Consider the following 19842-nt stretch of genomic DNA (forward strand, 5'->3'; position numbering starts at 1 on the left):
CATGACTAAATAAAGTCACATTTTATTTGTGTGTAACAAGCTAAGTTCGATCTAACAGTTGAAAGATATTAGCTTGAATCTAATCAGGTTTTCATCTAACGGTGAATATTGAATGCTATGTTACTAAGGTAACATTGATTGCAAACCCTAATTTGAAGACTATATAAGGGAGAACTCCAGCAACTAGGAAACCTAATCCCTACACCTCATGTGTGATACTAGTTGCGACTAGAGTCGATTCTCCTTTAACCTAGGTTTTTCTAAAACCATTATATGCTAATGAATTAAAGACTTAATTGGGATTCTGAAGCCAGACCCAACTATTTTCTCTGTAGTTGTGTGTTCTGATCTTACTTTGTTCTATCGTATTGAGTACTATCTTCTCTAAGATTTGCTCGAGATTCAATCTCCGATAGGTAAGATAAAAAGTAGTCACAAACATCTTCGTCTCATCGTTTGTGATTCCACAATATCTTGTTCCGCTTCCATACGGTCAAGATCATTATAAGGTGATTGATATTACTAGGCTGTTCTTCGGGAATATAAATACGGTGTATCAGTTGGTTCATGTTCACCTTGATTTATCAAAAGACGGAACAAAAACTCGTACGTATTTCTGTGGGAGATAAATTTAACTATGCATTAGACTTTTCTGTGAGACAGATTTGTTTATCAAGTCTTCGACTTTGGGTCGTAGCAACTCTTAGTTGTGGGTGAGATCAGCTAAGGGAATCTAGTGTGTACATTTCTACTGGGATTCAGAGGCGTAAGGAACGTGACTGCACCTTAATCAGTGTGAGATTGGTTAGGGCTCAACTACATTCCAGTCTGAAGTTACTTGTAGTGGGCTAGAGTTTGTAGCGGCTTAATACAGTGTGGTGTTTAAATCCGGACTAGGTCCCGGGGTTTTTCTGCATTTGCGGTTTCCTCGTTAACAAAATTTATGGTGTCTATTATATTTCTTTTCCGCTTTATATTTTCTATATAATTGAAATATCACAGGATGTGCGTAGTTCAATCAATTAGATAATCCAACCTTTGGTTGTTGATATATATTGATTGTCACTTGAATATTGGTCTTTAGTACCGTTCAAGTTGTTTTTCATAATAATCAGGCTCGTGGATTTTTATCTGTTTGATTTGCCGATTACATTGAGAAACAGAGATATAACTCTTGGATGTATTTTCCTTGATTGAGTCTGACTGTCTAGTTGATTCTCTTTGAAGTATTTTGGAGTTATTCCATACAGATTTCCTAAACGAAATACAGTAAAAACTCCATATATTGATACTCCATATATTAATAAACTCTATATATTAATAAAAAATCATGGTCCCAACTTGGGAAAGTTATAAATAGTGATAAACTCCACATTTTAATATTAATAGATTTTTCTAGTCCCACCATAAGGAATTTACCTCCATATATTAATATAATAGACATAATCGGAAAATTATAGATCTTGTTACACCAAAATTTAATATAGGGAAAAATATGTATTTATAGTTATTTGAGAAAATGATGTAATTTTTTAGATTGTTATCGCATCTTTTGATTTACATATGCTTAAGACCTCGTTATTATGTGCACCTTCTTGTTGAAGCTAAAATATTTCCAACTTGTCAAGCATGTTTAAAGCTTCTTGTCAAGCATTTTTTTTTGGTATACCTCTCTATATAAATAAAATCCATATATTAATAATTTTGTGAAGTCCCAAGTCTATTAATATATGGAGTTTTTACTGTATTTAGTGTGGTTGTTAGACCACCGCTTTTTCAATTTATATTATAATTCTATATATTAAGTTTCTTTTATATTTTATTGATATATTAAAGTCATGTGAAACTAGAGGGTCAAGGCATTGCTTGGAAACTTTAGTGTTGGTAGAATCAAGGCGTAGCAAGGATGCAAGGGTCTGATGTGTCTCAAATGAGTACTAATTTCAAGGAACCACTGTTCTTTCTAAAAGATTATGCATACATACATTAGCTTATGAATAAATAACAGAATTGCATAAGGCAATTCTTATTTTCTATAATACATTGTAGGGGACAATCATGTTCTATAGGTCCACCAAAGATTTATTCCTAGGGAAAATATTATATATCTATAGGCAGACGCTAAACTCAATTTTCAACCTAACAACCAGTTCATCCTTTTTTGTTTGTGTCGCGACCAGTTCTTCTTTCGAGTTTACTTTCAGGTGATTCAACTAGACTTTTATCGGTGGCTAAACCATGATCACGATAAGCACTTGCAAAGGATTTTAGAGAATTTCGATACTGAGATGGAAATAAATCAGGACTTTGAGGGTTTTGGGATTTCAAACGAGTTTTCATAACTGGAAAATTGGTTCAAGAACTGGCATAACTCTCATACATTTTGTGGTCATATATTGTATAACCATCAAAAGAAAACTTGAGTTTTTGAATTCAAGAACCCTGAATCCAAAATATAATAAAATAATGAGCTCAAGTTTGTGATGATTTTGAGTTGTATTTGAGCAGTGTTTTTGAGTGAAAAAACAACTTGAGATTTTTGTTGCTATCATGGTTTTATGAGGCTTCATACAAAAGATTATGAGAGTTTTGGAAGTTGGGACGGTAAGAAACTATTCATATGAGATGAGATATTTTGAGTTCGGTTTTGTTCCTGACTCAAGTTTTAAGCATAAAAACAGGGATTTGGGGTAAGTTTCATGTCGTTAAACCAATTGACAATAAAGCTTTGTGCCGCTGGTTCTTTGGATGACTGGGTATGGATTGATGAAGATTTAGTATTATTGTGTATGGTTAGAATTATTGGGTAATTATCCAACGAGAATTTTGAAGGTAAGAAGAAGCTATAAATATTGCAAAAACACAAATAGTTAAAATCTCATTATCACAAGCTCATGCACAGAAGGTATTCAACAAAATGCCTAAACGACCACCCACTACTACCAGTTAAATGTATTTTCCAGAACATCAACTGCGAACTTTTTGACGACAAAGAAAAAATCATTTTCGCGAACAATATCAATTTCTTTTTTAATTTTTAAATCGAATTCTTGCTCGATTTGATGTTTTAATTCTTCAAATTTATTTGTTCAGAACATAAACTCCATGGTTTTAATATAGCTAGGCTATATTTAATTAGGGATTAATTTAATATTTTGGACACGAGGCTTGATTAAGTATACAAGTTTATTTGGAGTTTTAATCATGTCGTCGCTTATCTTAATTACTCTTAGCGTCCATGATTGATTTTTAAAATGTTTTAGTGCACAATTAAATTAACAGAGTATAGCGTTCTTCTTGAAGCCACTGCACTTGAAAAAGTATAAGTCATTATAAAGGAAAATTATTTCTTTGGAAATGCTCCAAAAATATAGTACATACACACAAGAAAATTTCAAGATTTTTCAACATGATTATCCATGCTAAATACGGCATACATAGTCAATATGAAGAAACATTTTTTATTTACTTTTGACTTGTGGTCATTTTAGGCATGCTTAGAGAAGAACTAATATAAAACTGGATGAATTTTTTCAAAAATCGTGCTATTATAAAAGATTGTATTGTTTGACATTTTCTGACAAAATTCTCATTGAAGAACATGTCAAATGTCAGTTTATTTTGATGACGTGTTGTTGTGTCCTATGGAAACAAAAATGTGAATACGTTTTAAAGAAAAGTCCGTCAATCCTCATATTACTATATTTAGAATTTAATATTATTTGCATCAGTTCTCATGATAACATCATGATAAACCATTTTTGCATTTTGAACATTGTTGTTGTTAGTAGTTGGTTACTCCTAAAATAATCGTCCATTCAGTCACAAATGAGTTTCCACTGTGTATTAGCTATAAAAATTTGTTGTCAATTTTTAATTTTGGGGAAGCCTCTTTTATTAAAGGTGAAGGTAACTATGTACTTAGCTCTTTAAAAGCATCCATGATAAATGAAGTCGTGTAAACAAAAGGTATAAAATCCCAGTTTGAAGTAAAAGGATATTGCGAAATGGTTATAAGAATCTTTTCATCTTAAACTTTAATATGTGTACAAGACGCATATTATTTATATTATTACGTTAATTATTGTTATATAGAGATACATTCTCACAAGATGACTTATTCCAGTATGGAGCTTATTCTTAAATATAACTGACCCAAGTCGGTACTAAAGCTTTTGATCCTTATACAAAGGTTATTCCTATATGTAGTATTCTTATATAGAGGTTTTACTGTAACACTAACACCCATGTTGCTAATCAAGGAACCGATCAGAAATGAAGAGCTCCAGATAAATCTTATTAAAGGTTATATTTTTATGCTTCTCTTGTTTACAAAAATACTGAGTTGAAACCTGAAACCAACACTTAAAATGATGCACGAGGTTGTGATACAATTATATGGAGATGGATAAAGTCCTTAAATGATGACAAGCAGAAGGCATAAATTTTTAGATGCAATGCAATGGGATAACAGTAAAGGCATCCAGAAAATCAAGTTATGATGTGAGTGGGAAGGACTCTATTAAGCGGCTAGTAGTAGTTTTTGTACCTAAAAACACTAATCATTTAGCAAACTTTATAATAAGTTGGTATTACATTTTTTTGCCTAAAAACACTAATCAACTAGTAAACTCTATAACAGTGAAATAGAGAGGGTGCCAAGTACACCACCAACTTTTTCGTTCAACAACATGCATGGACAAAATATAATACAATTGTAAGTAGACCAACTTAATAATCCTTGACAATATGTATATAGAGTTTTGTATCTCTATCTCTTCACAATCAGAAAGTTTAGACAATAGAGTCTGTGAAATCAATTGTTTAGAAGAGTACTTGGACGATCTCAAAAACCAATATCCAAGATGAATCTAGTCATATCCAAATAATTAAATCGGAATTCTGCCAAGTAAAAAACTTGTTATCTATCTTTCAGGATACGAATTCTACAAGAATGAGTCTTATAATCGACACAATTAATATTGACGTATCTACTAAAATTGATTACGTACTACTTGTGTTATTTTTACTATAAAGATAAATGATATAATGCGAAAAAGTAAAATACACAAGACACTAGAAGGTTTGTTAACGAGGAAACCGCAACTGAAGAAAAACCCCGGGACCTCGTCCAGATTTTAACGCCAAACTGTATTAAGTCGCTACAGACACAAGCCTACTAACAGACTTCAAACTGGAATGTACTTGAGACCTAACTCAACCTCCAAGCAAATCAGCAATAGTCGTGCTCCTTACGTCTCTCGAACCTCGTAAGGCTCGACGCAATTGATTCCCTTAGCTGACGTCCTTTACAACCTAAGAGTTGTTTCAGCCTAAGTAAATACTTTTGATACCAATCTGCCTCTAACATATAAGCCTATTTGATTACCCTTTCGATCGAATAGATCAAGGCTTGCAAATCTGTTTGCAATAGATAAAGATAGCAAACCTCACAAATCTGGAACACTTACACTCAGTTAGCTGAGAAGCCTGGATTATTAACCACCTTTCAATAACAACCGTGAACTAATAAATTAAGAATAGTTTTCAGATATATATCTCAAGGAATCATAAAGTCTGAGACGAAGAGAACTTTGTGATTTCTATCTATCTTGTTCCTGAAAGAGATTACAAAACCTCGATAACAGGAAGAACAAGATCAGGATACACGAACTATCAAGTTAAAGATAGTCGTATCTGGCTTTACCAACCCCTAAGTAAAGTCTTTCAGTCGTAGACCTAACTATGTTTCTCAAAGGAAACCTATGTCAATAGAAGACGACTCTAGCAATCAACTAGGAAACAAAAGTGTCAGTGATTGAATTTTCTAGTTGGATCAGTCTCTTTATTTATAGATTTTCAAGACCGAGCTTAGAAGTCAAGCTAAGATATCCTAAGATTCAAGCAAACTATTTCTCTGTTTAGATAAAACTCTAGTTAGGGTTTCAAGTAAGCATGTGAGAAGTTTGTCTTGAAATCACATAGAAGAATATACACTGTGGTTCGGGTACCAGAACCGTGTACTATGATAGTTCTTGGCAAGTATGCCTTTCGAACTAGTAAGCAATATTGTGTTCAATTAAACACTTAAGACTTGAAATATGATGCACCTACACAAGGTGTTTTAGTGATCAAAGACGTTTTAGAAGTATCTATGAGAGTCATAACAATGCTAAACATATAATTTATAAAAATAGTCTTTGAGCATCTTCTAATACGTGCTGGGATTGTTTGTGAATCGTTAGCTAATTAGTGAATTCAGGGCGCTACACTTCGTGAACTAGGTTCGTTAACCGTTCAATTATTCTCGAACTCATATGTTTATAGTTCGTGAACCGTTGGCTATTTTACAAATTCAAATCACCACAGTTCGTGAACTGTCACATTCAGAATTCTACAGTTCGCGAACCTACCTATATTCCGAAATTTCAGATATCCATGATATACGAGATGGTTCACCAACCTACCATAAGTCCATATTTCAGTAATTCTAATAGAATCTCTTTTGATGATGAAATATTCCCATTTGCTATAGATATAAATATCACTGCTTAGATAATTTTCAAATGATCCATATGATACAAAAATAGTTCTTGAACAATAAGTTGTTTCGAACTAAGATTGCTAAGGACCAATGAACATTCATTGCTTAAATCATATTTCGAGATATTTAACAAGACAATCTTGAATCGAAATTTCTTCTTTGCAATACTAAATCTACTAGAAGTCATACGACATAATCTCATAAAGATAGAATGGTAATGCATGTGAGTAAATAAAATGGTTTAGTCTTCACATACCTCTTTTGTTGATGAAGTTCTCCAAACGTATTCGTCGATCTTCAGTTTTCGGTTGTATTCGGTGATATATGATTCTCAACTACCAACTTCTATACCTAGGGGCGGAGCCAGCCCAGTGCAAGGGTGTGCACTTGCACCCCCTGCCCAACTGGCTCCAAAGCCTATTTTAGGCCCAATTAAAGACAAAAGGCTATTACAAACCAAATTTTGCTATTTTGCACCCCTAAAAAGAATTATACTCCAACACCGATTTTTGCACCGCTAATTTAGAAATCTTGGCTCGACCCTGTCTATACCTAGTTCGAGACTTGATTTTAATAATTTAATAAACTATAAATCAAGATATAATTTTTATATATTTAATATTGACAATAAATTTGAGATAGCAAAATTTACCGAAGGTTTAGGAATAAAATTATAAAATTCTATATAAACTCTTTCCACTGATCTACATGAACTGCCTTTTCTACAAAAGCAGTAGAAATTGAGGACTTTTACTAAAAGCCCCATCTACAATCAAGTGCCTACGGCCTCCACACGCCGACTTGAAGACCTCTTAATTAAAATAGGAATAAAATCATTTTATTTTTAGTGCTGTAGAACCCAAAAGAGCCTCAAGAGAAAGAAGGGCTCGCAGAAACCCTCCTCACTCTCCCTCTCTCTTCCTCCTCCTTCTTCATCTGTTCCATTAGAGAGTTATCCTTACTCCTCATTCGATGGCTTCAACAAATCTCTCATCCCTTTCTTCATCATCAACAATAAACCTTCATCAGCATCAGCATCTTCACAAAGCCCCTCTGCTTAAACCCTTCCAATCTCCCAATCTTACAACCCCAAATTCATTTCAATCAGTTTCTTTCATTCCAACTAAAAACCCTATTAATATTTCATGCAAAAGTAGAAACCCCATTTCGGATTTCGCTTCAGATGATCACTTAACCCACTCTGTTCAGATTTATGATGATGATGTTGACGATAAATTAAGAGAAGAATGTGGTGTTGTAGGTATTTATGGTGACCCAGAAGCTTCAAGACTATGTTACTTGGCTCTTCATGCTCTTCAACATCGAGGGCAAGAAGGTGCTGGAATTGTTACAGTTAATGAGAACATACTCAAATCAATTACTGGGGTTGGTTTAGTTTCTGAAGTTTTTAATGAATCAAAACTTAATCAACTTCCTGGTGATTCGGCAATTGGTCATGTGCGTTATTCAACTGCTGGTTCTTCAATGCTTAAAAATGTTCAACCTTTTGTTGCTGGTTACAGGTTCGGTTCTGTTGGTGTGGCTCATAATGGAAATCTGGTAAACTATCGTTCTCTAAGAGCTAAACTTGAAGAAAATGGTTCAATTTTTAATACTAGTTCTGATACAGAAGTTGTTCTTCATTTAATTGCTATTTCAAAAGCTAGACCGTTTTTACTTAGAATTGTTAATGCTTGTGAACAACTTGAAGGGGCTTACTCAATGGTGTTTGTTACTGAAGACAAGTTAGTTGCAGTTCGTGACCCGCATGGGTTTCGTCCATTAGTTATGGGCAGAAGAAGTAATGGTGCTTATGTTTTTGCTTCCGAAACTTGTGCTTTAGATTTGATTGAAGCAACATATGAGAGAGAAGTTAATCCTGGTGAAGTGATTGTTATTGATAAAGATGGTATACAAACCCTTTGCTTAATGCCTCATTTTGAACCAAAATCGTGTATCTTTGAGCATATTTATTTTTCTCAACCAAATTCAATTGTTTTTGGACGGTCAGTTTATAAATCAAGAAAAGAATTTGGTGAGATTTTAGCAACAGAAGCTCCCGTTGATTGTGATGTTGTAATAGCAGTCCCTGATTCCGGGGTTGTTGCTGCACTAGGGTATGCAGCAAAAGCCGGGGTTCCATTTGAACAAGGTTTGATAAGATCACATTATGTTGGAAGAACATTTATTGAACCATCACAGAGAATTCGAGATTTTGGAGTGAAATTGAAACTTGCACCTGTTAAGGCTGTCATAGAAGGTAAAAGAGTTGTTGTTGTGGATGATTCAATTGTTAGAGGAACAACTTCTTCGAAAATTGTTAGGTTACTGAAAGAAGCTGGAGCAAAAGAAGTTCATATGAGAATTGCTAGTCCACCAATGGTTGCTTCTTGTTATTATGGAGTTGATACACCAAGTTCCGAAGAGTTGATTTCAAATAGGTTGAGTACTGAAGAAATTAGGAAGTATATTGGATCTGATTCACTTGCTTTTCTGCCGTTTGATAGCTTGAAGAATTTACTCAAAGAAGATTCATCTTCATTTTGTTACGCTTGTTTCACCGGGAAGTACCCTGTTGAACCACCAAGCATGGAGGTTAAAGTGAAAAAAGTTGGTGACTTCGTCGATGATGGAGTGAGTGGAACTTTAAAAACTATCGAGGAAGGATGGGTTCAAGTGCCTAGAGATCAGACAGCTACTAAGGTTTAATTAATCCTCATTTCTTTCGGTTTTTAATGTTTTTTTTTGTTTCTATAGCAACGTGTTTGGTTTAATTCGGTGAAACTAGAAGAATACAGGTGGTCTGTAGGAACTGGGTATTTTTCAAGCATATTCATTGCATGCCATACTCTCCTTAGATGAATGCATTAGGTTAATCCCACAGTTGATGTTGTATCTTTTAGTTTGATGGATAAAGGGCGTGTGGTAATACACGTGAAGATATCTACTTTATTTCTTTTAGTTTAATGAATGGATTATCTACTCTTTTTTTTTCTTTTCTTTTTTTTTTCTTCTAATCATATATGATATACTAGTCATCTAAGTTGTTCGTTTGTTGTTTTCATCTTCTTGTTGTCTAATTTTCAAATTGATTAAATGATTTTGGTTGGTATGGTGGTTAATCGACGTGAATATGTAGTTTCTCTTTATAGAAATTTCTAATCTGTGGCAGAGTTCTTCACTGGTATCTGTAGAACCTATTCTTTAAGTGCCAATAGCACGAGTCAACTGGGAATTTATTATGGTTTTGCGCCTGACTGTTAGTCTCGTGATGATACCGCGATTTACGGCATTTGAGTGAATTTTATCTTGTCTAAAATATAGGACATGAGATATTTTCTTGCATATCTGACTTGAAACTGATTATTTGGTGGACAAAATACAAGTTCAATTTAGCCTGAACGCCTGTTTCAGCTTTTGTAATGCTTTCCTCCGACCGCAGGGTCACTCTGCAGTCAGAGGATCACTCGATTGTGGTCCTGTAGTAATAGCGTACCCTAGTTTCCACGAATCCCGTCATTCTGCAGAGAATGTTGTTTCAATTTATTCATTTCAAAATGCGTCATCTTGGTCTTGCAGTCTCTTTTGGTTTTGGTGTCTGTTTCACAGGATAATGGTAATGCGGTAGTTAGTGGAAAGCGTTCCCGGTGGTTATTCATTTTGCAGTTATTTGGATTTTTGAGGATTTGGTTCTCAGTTACGTCGAATGGAGACATTAGAGTGTACCCAAAGTTTACTGTTTCTAATGTTTTTACTGTTTCCAGTTACATAATCTAGTTAAAAGAAAGAATCATTGTTGTCTGATTGTGTTAAAAATAAAAGTTACTACGCCGCAACTATGTTCATTTTTTTGTTTTAATTGTTTGTGCACACCAATATGGAAGTTATCTGTTGGAGGGGTTTCATATGGAAGGAAGAAATCATTTCAACTATCAGAAGGTTGTTGAGAATCCGCTAAATATGCCTATATTTTTAGTTAACAAGTCCATCTTGTTATCAAACTAACATCATCATTTCTCACCACATTTTTTGAGGATTTACAGCTAAATCAAAGGTAAACCTTAAAATTTGATTTCTCCTATTGTTGAATCATGTAAACCATATAAATATTACAATTAATGCAAGCAGAAACACGAGGAAAGACAAAAGCATCAATGGCTTTCTCTCCTATCACCAAATCACTTCTGTTCATCGCTATTTTGTTTCTTGTTCTTCCTCTCGGCTCACGTGCAGCACATCCCGCCAATACAAACTCGGTTCTTACTTACCACAATGGCCCCATGCTTACCGGTCAAGTTAACCTGGCCATTATGTGGTATGGCCGTTTCGCTAGAGACACCAAAAATATCCTTCGTGATTTCATACGTTCATTAAACGCTCCTAGGGTTGGAGATCCATCTGTTTCCGAATGGTGGAAAACCGTCGAAAGATACCAATCTGCTGCTCATCCAGGTGCTCGTAGTGGACCTATCCGGGTTAAGATTGCGAAACAGAAAACTGATAAAAACTATTCTGTTGGGAAAATATTGACGGAAGATTTTATTCAACCTCTAATTGAACAAGCTACCGGAGGTGCATCCTCTTTTGTTACTGTTATATTTGCGGCGAGAGATGTTTCAGTTGTTGATACATGCGATGGTCGGTGCTCTAAACATGGGGTACTTGGTGCAGGCCGAGCATCCCGTTTATATGTGGTTGTAGGAAGCCCAGAAACCGAATGCCCTGGTGTGTGTGGATGGCCATTTCATAAAGCTGATTACGGGCCACAAACTTTGCCTTTACAACCACCAAACGGGAATATTGGTGCAGATGCGATGGTTATAGGGCTTTCTCAGGCTTTGGCTGCCGTTGTTACTAACCCATACAACAACGGGTTTTTCGACGGACCACTAACGAGACCACTCGAGGCTGTAACGGCTTGTCCTGGTATGTTTGGAAGTGGGTCGTTTCCTGGTTATACAGGTAAGGTTCTAATGTCACCTGGTACTGGTGGTTGCTTCAATGCTCATGGTGTCAAGGGACGGAAGTTCTTGCTTCCTGCAATTTGGAGCCCTGATACTCGTCGATGTTGGACCCTATTGTAAAAAGCTACTTCCTTGATGTAACTAACAAAGCATACAAATGTTGTCTTCTGTAAGCAAGATCCAGTGAGGAAACTTTTGAAAAACAAAATGTAATAAAGGTAAAAGAACTCTTAACAAAAGTGAGTTAAAACAAGAGATGCAACATTCATAGGCGGAAATACAGATTCTTAGTCGACCAAAATGAGCGTCCCCAGTGGGTAGAGCAGAAAAAGAAATTATCGTAAAGTTCGTTGTTGAGTAATGACACTCCTAGTGACATTGTATCAATCATAAGAGTTAAATTCATTTTCATTACAGAGAAGAGACAATTTCATTACAGTATTAATGAAGTAATTAACACTTCATTTATTGACTTAGTTAACAAACTAAACCCTGATGCTTATCACACGTACCTTACACATGTGTGACTCTTATTCTCAGTCATGCACAGTCCTTGTTATCCTTCACCACTATATTTCGGTTATTAGCCCCCGCAAGCTGGAGGGTGGTGCAACTACCTGAAGCTCGGATCGAAGCATGATAAATCTAGGAGCATGAAGACCATTTCTGAATATGTCTACCAGTTGGTCCAAAGTATTGACATAAAAGATATCCAGTGCCTTGGTTTGAACCAATTCACGAATAAAATGGTAGTCTAAATGAACATGCTTCATACGAGAATGCATCACAGGATTAAAAGCTAACGAGATAGAGCTGATATTGTCACAAACAAGTTTAGGAATACCTGGTAAAGAGAAATGAAGATCTTTCAGAAGATAGCAAATTCACAAAATCTCAGCAACACTGTGAGCAAGTGTTCGGTATTCAGCTTCGGTACTTGAGCGTGCAACAGTTGTTTGCTTTGTAGAGGGTCAGGAAATGACGTTAAGACCTAGAATAACTCAATAAAACTCAATAACCTCCCCTGGATCTTCTATCATCAACATAGCCAGCCCAATCTGCATCAGAGAATCGTAACAAAAATGAACTACCTTTAGTAAAATGGATTCCATATCCAGGTGTACCCTTGATGTATCTTAATATCCTTTTAGATGCCACCATGAGTGTACTTCTAGGATGTTGCATATGTTGACAGACTAGATTGACATCATAAGATATCTCCGGCCTTGACCAAGTGAGGTAGTGAATATCTCCCACCAGAGACCTGTATTTTGTTGGATTGTCAAGCAGGGTACCATCTTCTTTAGAAAATTTAATTAATGCGGCAACGAGAGTATGACAAGATTTGGGACCTTCAAGAAAAAGAGAATAAGAGCTTCTAGTAATTTCAAGACCTAGAAAATAGTTAAGTGATCTCAAATCCTTGATAGGAAATTGAAGTTGCAATTGAGAAATGACACATGTAAGCATAATATCATCAACATAGATTAAAACAACTGTGATAGAGAGCCATCTTTGTGAATAAATAAGGAGGAGTCTGTTGCTGAATTCAAGAAGTTTAAAGAGCATAGAGCGGTACTAAGCTTCTCATACCAGGCTCTAGGAGCTTGCTTTAGCCCATAGATAGCCTTGTGAAGTAGACATACATGATGTGGTTTGACAAGATTAATAAATCCAGGTGGCTGAGTCATATAGACAGTTTCCTTCAAATTTCCATGAAGAAAAGCATTACTCACATCCAGTTGGTGTATCCGCCAATCAAACTTAACAACCATTGAAAATATAACTCTAATGGTAGTTGGCTTGGCTACAGGGCTGAAAGTTTCCTCAAAATCCAGTCCTTGTTGTTGGTGATAGCCCTTAGCTGCAAGCCCTGCTTTATATTTTTCAATGCTCCCATCAGCGTTGTGCTTAATCCTAAATAGTAAATACCCATTTTCACCCCACAATGTTCTGACCTGCAACAAGTAAAACAAGAGACCAAGTGCCAGCATTTTCAAAGCAGTGTATTCAGCTACAGATGACGATTTCCATACCTCCTCCTTCTTAGCAGCAATAATACATGTTGGTATAGTGATCGCTGTCGTATGCGTCAAAAATAAATTACACTTTCTCACAACTCAAAATAAATAATATAGCAAGGGTAAGAAAGGATCGTTCCCACAGAGAGGATCTAGGTTGTCAAGTTGTTTCGGTTTCCTATATAAACAAGGGGGGATTTCTGATTTTTATGTAAAGGAAAATAAACTAAAAGCAAATAATGAAATAAACAAGCAAATCAATAAGATGAAGATATTGGTCAAGGATTAGTTTTCATTCACAAACATGAATTTGTAACAATAACTAGAATTGATATTTAATCTCAACTTTTATCAAAAGTCCTAGGATACCTTGATCGCAAGAATATCCCGCTAATTTCCTCTTGTCATCAACAAACACATTAAAAGATGCGAAAGTGAATTCTTCCTAAAAAGCAACCTAAAGTGTAAAAGCACAATTAAGTTTAACTCCCTAAGAGCACTAAGTTCTATGAAATAAGACTACTCAATGCAAACGAACGTGTAAAAGCACTAATCCGTTTTAACAAAGGTTATGATCCACATGTGACTATTAGGATGTATCACTACAAGCAATAATCACAATTACGCTACTTGTATTCAAGGTGTATCACGTTTACGTATAATAAACCCTAAACTAGAAATAAATATGATTACGAGTTCTACCAATTTGCAACTTGAAGAAACTAACAATCAATCATACATGCGATATTTCTAGTGAATCATAATCGATAATTGTGAGATAAAACTAATTTATTGAACAAAACCCATGTTTGGAAATTCAACTTATTCCTTAACCAATAATAAAAACTAGCCCATGTTAATGGAGTTCATAACAAGGATAAAGAGAAGAGTTTCCATGTCTAAACCCTAGAACAAAAGTAGAAGTAGAAGATAAAATATAGAGATCTCTAGGTTTAGAGAAAGAGTTTTCTATTTATATGCTTCTCCCATTCCAAAAGGATACTCTTTCTAAAATTAGGTCTTCTCAAAACCCATCTCCAAGTGGTCCACTAGGCCCATGTATGAGAAATATTTCTCTGGAATTTTGGGTCCAAAACTGGTTGTCGGAGTTGATGACGTCATCACCGAAATCTGGCCGGAAAAGACACCGACGGCTACCTGAATATCACTGCCGCCGGACACCTGAAAGTTCTTCTCCGTCGACGGAATATTCAGTCTGATTCCGTTACAGTTAACCGCTGACCTAACGGTCTTCTGTTAGTCAACTGGGTCAAGGGGAGAAAGTGAGTTATCCACCGAGTCAGCATCTTACTCGGCTAACTGGTCTTACTCAGCTGAGTTGGATCTGGAGTCACCGAGTCGACTCACCATACTGGAGAATCAGACAGAGTTTCCTCTGTTTCTGGCTGATTTCTGGCCATTTTTCAGGCCCATTTTTGGTCTTCTCATGTTAAGAATCCTAACATACATCTATTGTAGCTTCATTTGCAGCATTTCATTCACATCATCAACAACTCCTCAGCTAATTCATTGCAGCTTAACCTCATCACTCAACTCCAATTTCTCCCTGTACTTCAGCTCTGCCTCATACTCTTCTACACAGCAGCTGCACATCCACCTCATACCCATTCTTGGTTCAATTTCTCTTCTTCTTCTTCTTCTTCTTCTTCTTCGATCTCAGAAACCCATTCTCAGAAACCTTATCAATTCCTTCAATCCACCACCAGTCATACCAATTTCCATCTCATTCAACAGTAGCACCAGCATCGTCCTTGGTACAATTCATTCACCAGGAAAACCCTAACTTCAATTTCTTCCATTAACCATCTCTAATGTCTCGAATTATCTCAAGAACAACATCTTCATTTCTCACAGACCGAACCCATCATTCACATCAACGACTCTATTACATACCCAATCTTCTATTCTTCTCGATATTCATCCCAGATTCAAACAATAATTCCTCAATCAGCTACAACCCATCTTTAATCTCAGTTCCAGAAACCCATTGGTTCAACCAATACAGCCACCATTCCTATCACCAACTGCAACTCGAGTTAAATCTTCTAAGAATATCACAGCACCACCAAATCTATTTATATCTCAAATCTGAGAAGAACCCAGCATTTACAATCATACAGAACTCAAATTCTTTCCTTTCTCTCTCGATTTCACCCTTTAAGCACCTTTGATTTCATCTCTATTCACCGCATTTCATCTCTCAATCTCTCGGACAGAGAAAATACAGCAGCAGCTGCGCTGCTTTTCTCTCTCTCTTTATTTCAGGTGCGAAATGATTGAGAAGATAAATCTTCTCGATTTAGGGTTAGGCTGGATTTGGGTGCCAACAGCTAGAGCTGTCAATTTCTAACCCGGCCCGCGGGTTGGACCTAGCTTGGCTTGTTTTAACCCGGCTCGGCTTGGCTTGTTGTCTAAACAAGCCGGGTTAGGGTTGTCATATCTAGCCCTAGTAAAAACAAGCCGGGTTAGGGTCAACCTGTGGGTTACCCGTCAACCCGTCAATTTCATGTGGGTTACTAATTTAGGAATTTTAAGTTACTAATTTAAGAATTTTAGGGTGTTGTGCTAGAAATCAAAGTTCATATTTCCTTAAATGATTTAATACAATCCAAATTTCGTTTGATTTAGGATTACAGAGTAGTGATCCCTCTGCCCACTAAATTTTTTATACATTTAAGTGATTTTAGTTTCAACCACCCCATTTAACAAGCCAACCCGCAACTTAGAGCCAACCCGTCTAGGGCTAGGGTTTGGGTTTTTGGCTTGTACATGAATAGTACTAGGGCTAGGGATGACCCTAACCCGTCCATGGCTTGTCAAGCTAGGGCCGGGTTGACCCTAGCTTGCCCGTTTGACAGCTCTACCAACATCACACCCGTCTTCTGGATAAAGGCTACCCAAGTTGGCAGCCCCTTAACATGAGCTGGCTGTATTTAATACCTCTAATAGAGTTGCCCCTTATCCTTAACTGGGCTCCAGATAGTGTTCTCCCATGAAATGGCAATTTTACCCTTTTTGCTCAAATTTGGTGATTTCTTCTTCTTTTCCTCCGTACGACTCCAAAACGCCTAAAAGCTCAAAACAAACGTAAAATACATAATTCACACGAAAAATAGCAAAGAAAGCATAATCAATAGATAATAAATCTAGGTGTTTATGACCCCTATCAGATTCCCCCACACTTAGACTTTGCTAGTCCTCGAGCAAATCAAACTAAAACTTACAACTTCAAAGCGTTCCAGCGTCCCAAGCATCCAAAGAGTTATGAGGACATAGAGTTTCTGCATGCTAGTAATAAGAAGTTAGAAATACCAAAGAACATATTCTCATTCTTAAATGTTGAGTGAGAAATAACCACACCATAATGAAAGAACGCGTGTTTGAGAGCGATCAATAAGCATTTCGCCTCGACTTCTGCCTCACCAATAATGGTTTTATGATAATTGCACTAAAAAGACGGATTTTTTATGGTTCTCACATGAGTGCAGGTAGGAATGAAGAGAGAAATCCTGCAACACGTTGAATGGTGGGAAGGACAACTTCCGAAATATTTTAAAAACCCACATCTTTTAACATTTTGAAAAACATTTTTTCTGATTATCTCTAAGAAAGGAAATCAACCACTATTATCGAGGATGAGATTACTTACTTACCTTCACATCTGATTGCAATGATGATAACACCATTCTCACAGCATCCAATAGAAACTTCTTCGGTTCCTCGTCTTCATCTTCTTAGTCTTCGTCTTCAGTTTCAACTATTGATGATAAACACTTGAACTTCGTAATTCCTTGACAATTTGTAACTCTTTATCTTAAATCCTTGTCGCTTGATACTTCCTTATAGATTTTCCTTCCCCACGGCTTATTAAATAAATAAAAACCCAAAATACCAAAATTTCTCTTATCATCGTTTTTTTTTTCAATAAGAGAAATAAAATACAAAACAAAATAAAACAAACCATGGCCGTGGGAAAAGTACTTTGCCGCTTGATTCTTCACAACTTGTATCGTCTCGAAATCATAAACTTCAATAATTCTCACCTTTTTCTTTTCTTTGCTCTTGTAAATAAGTCTTCAACGTATATGTAAAAATCTGCTCATTGTATGTTGCTTTACTTGGATATAAAATTTGCTCTTTTTTCTCGTTCCGTTGCTTGTAAACCTTGAACATCTTCAACTTTCCTTGTAGATTTTGATGTTGCTCCTTGTTGTTGATGATGGTAGTGTTTCTATGGATCCGTTGTTGTCGAGAGAGAGAATGGTGCTAACTGCAAATCGAACTACAAGAATGAGGCTTTCATCCATAGACGTCACCCTCATGATTGACAAAATTAGCACTCAAGAGATCAAAAATAGTGCTGAAAATTGGTTTGAAGTTGGGTAGCTCACCATTCTACCCAGAATTAACGTACGGTAACACACACTCAAAAGAAAGCTCTTTAGTTAGATGGAAAAAATTCTGGTCGGTGTCTCACATGATATAAATAGGGTAGTCTCCACTAATGACTGATCAACAACTCTAATAATGCATTTCTCCCTTCTCCTAATTTGCATCACCGGCATGATTAAATCCATTATTTAACACTCTAACAAGTAAGAAATCCGAATGTAGTTCCCTAACACTTCCAAGTTCAGTTATGTCGGTCAGAATTCTCTATGTAAACATACCTAGAAGTATGCTAGTGACTCTAAAATCTCTAAAAGTTGGAGGTTTTATGCAATACTTTTTTTAAATGTTTTTTTTTATAAAATACATGCTTCACCACTCCCCCACACTTAAACTTTACATTGTCCTCAATGTAATTGAATCGTCCTAGTAAAGTCAAGGTGAGAAATTTTAACATGATATGTAAATAACAAAAGAAAAAGGATAAGAAATACAAAACCTATGGGTTGCCTCCCATTAAGCGCTTGTTTTAAAGTCGACGACCCGACTTGAATCTTGTAAGATTCACTCCCTATATACTAACAATCGGAAAATTTGGGGATCCACCCATAGAACCTGTTTTGCACACAATAACTCCATACAAAGATTAGTAATATAAAACAGAAATGAAGCTATTAACCGATAAAAGTTTCCCCCACACTTATTTTTGTCCACACTTGGAAGTGTATAAAGAATGTAGAAGTAGGGTACTTCCATGGTTTCTTGTTCCAAAACCTGCATAGTATGAGAATCAAGTATCTCTAATGGCGGAAATCGAGAAACAAAGTCATTCAACAATATTCTCGAAGCACATACATTCAAACCAATAAGAGGTAAATAAGAAGAAACAATAGGCAAAGGGTTAGACAAACCTTGCACAATCTCTTGTATCACATAATCCTCTTCATCCTTGAAAAACTCAAGTGAATTACTCACCTCTTTTATATCATGGTCCTCTATCAAACCTTGCAACCATTCTTCATCCGTTTCTACCTTAACTAAAGTCTCGGCATCAACATCTTCATTACAATCCTTTGCAAGATCAATTGGGTCTTCCACAATATTGGTCATATCGGTTTCATTCTCAACACACTCCTCTTGGTCAAACTCTTTTGCGGATGCAAATTATTATAAGAATTTTTTAGAACACTCAAAATGCAGCATCCTCAAGCTCCACCCTTTGAATAGGCTCTTGATCATTATTAAGATCAATGCTTGAGTAATCTACACAAGTGTCATCATAGTCCTTTTCATCTTCATTTGATCCCAGATTCCATTGTACACCTTTGGGTAATGTCACCATGAGTTGCTTCAAACGACGTATCTTCATAATCATCGTCAATTTCATAGCTAACATAAGATTGGTTGTCGCTGAATTTAGTGTTGCTAACCTCAAACTCATCCTTTTGAATAGGCGAATGATCATTATTAAGATCAAGAGTTGAGTTAGCTACACAATTATCAACGAAAGTCCCCAAAGGTTGGCCTTTTTCAACATTATCATCAATCAAATATTCATCACACACCACAGGCACATTAGAATAATTATTGCTTTGAAAACAAAATTCTTCTTCATACCTTTCTTCCTTGTATTCATCAATGCTTCTTCGTAAGATATTCATACCTTCACGAAGTTCTTGGAGTTGCTCGTTTGTAGCCTCTTTATTTTTTTGAAACTCTTGTCGTAAAAAGTTGGAAAAGTTGTCTAACAAGTTAGAGACTTGTTGTTCACGAGCATAAGAATCCTCCAATCCTTGTGGTTGTTCGCACACATACCCGTCATAAGGTTGTTGATATGTATGAGGACCACAATATTCTGTAGGATATTGATCATAGCCAATAAATTGGTTTTGATTATACCCAT

General features: G+C 36.0%; 2 protein-coding genes across 2 annotated transcripts; both read left to right on the top strand.

Annotated features, from left to right (window-relative positions):
- Positions 1 to 7395: 7395 nt before the first annotated feature.
- Positions 7396 to 9544, top strand: LOC113297408 (amidophosphoribosyltransferase, chloroplastic-like). Its single transcript, XM_026545859.1, has one exon. The coding sequence runs from the start codon at positions 7517 to 7519 to the stop codon at positions 9251 to 9253; it is 1737 nt and encodes a 578-aa protein (XP_026401644.1). The 5' UTR covers positions 7396 to 7516; the 3' UTR covers positions 9254 to 9544.
- Positions 9545 to 10657: 1113 nt separating this feature from the next.
- Positions 10658 to 11929, top strand: LOC113297409 (protein EXORDIUM-like 2). Its single transcript, XM_026545860.1, has one exon. The coding sequence runs from the start codon at positions 10663 to 10665 to the stop codon at positions 11626 to 11628; it is 966 nt and encodes a 321-aa protein (XP_026401645.1). The 5' UTR covers positions 10658 to 10662; the 3' UTR covers positions 11629 to 11929.
- Positions 11930 to 19842: the final 7913 nt, after the last annotated feature.

The sequence above is a fragment of the Papaver somniferum genome, chromosome 7 (assembly GCF_003573695.1).
Source record: "Papaver somniferum cultivar HN1 chromosome 7, ASM357369v1, whole genome shotgun sequence".
NCBI classification, from domain to species: domain Eukaryota; kingdom Viridiplantae; phylum Streptophyta; class Magnoliopsida; order Ranunculales; family Papaveraceae; genus Papaver; species Papaver somniferum.

Excerpts from the sequence above, each read along its gene's own strand:
- LOC113297408 (XM_026545859.1), top strand. The coding sequence starts at position 7,517 with ATGGCTTCAACAAATCTCTCATCCCTTTCTTCATCATCAACAATAAAC.
- LOC113297409 (XM_026545860.1), top strand. The coding sequence starts at position 10,663 with ATGCAAGCAGAAACACGAGGAAAGACAAAAGCATCAATGGCTTTCTCT.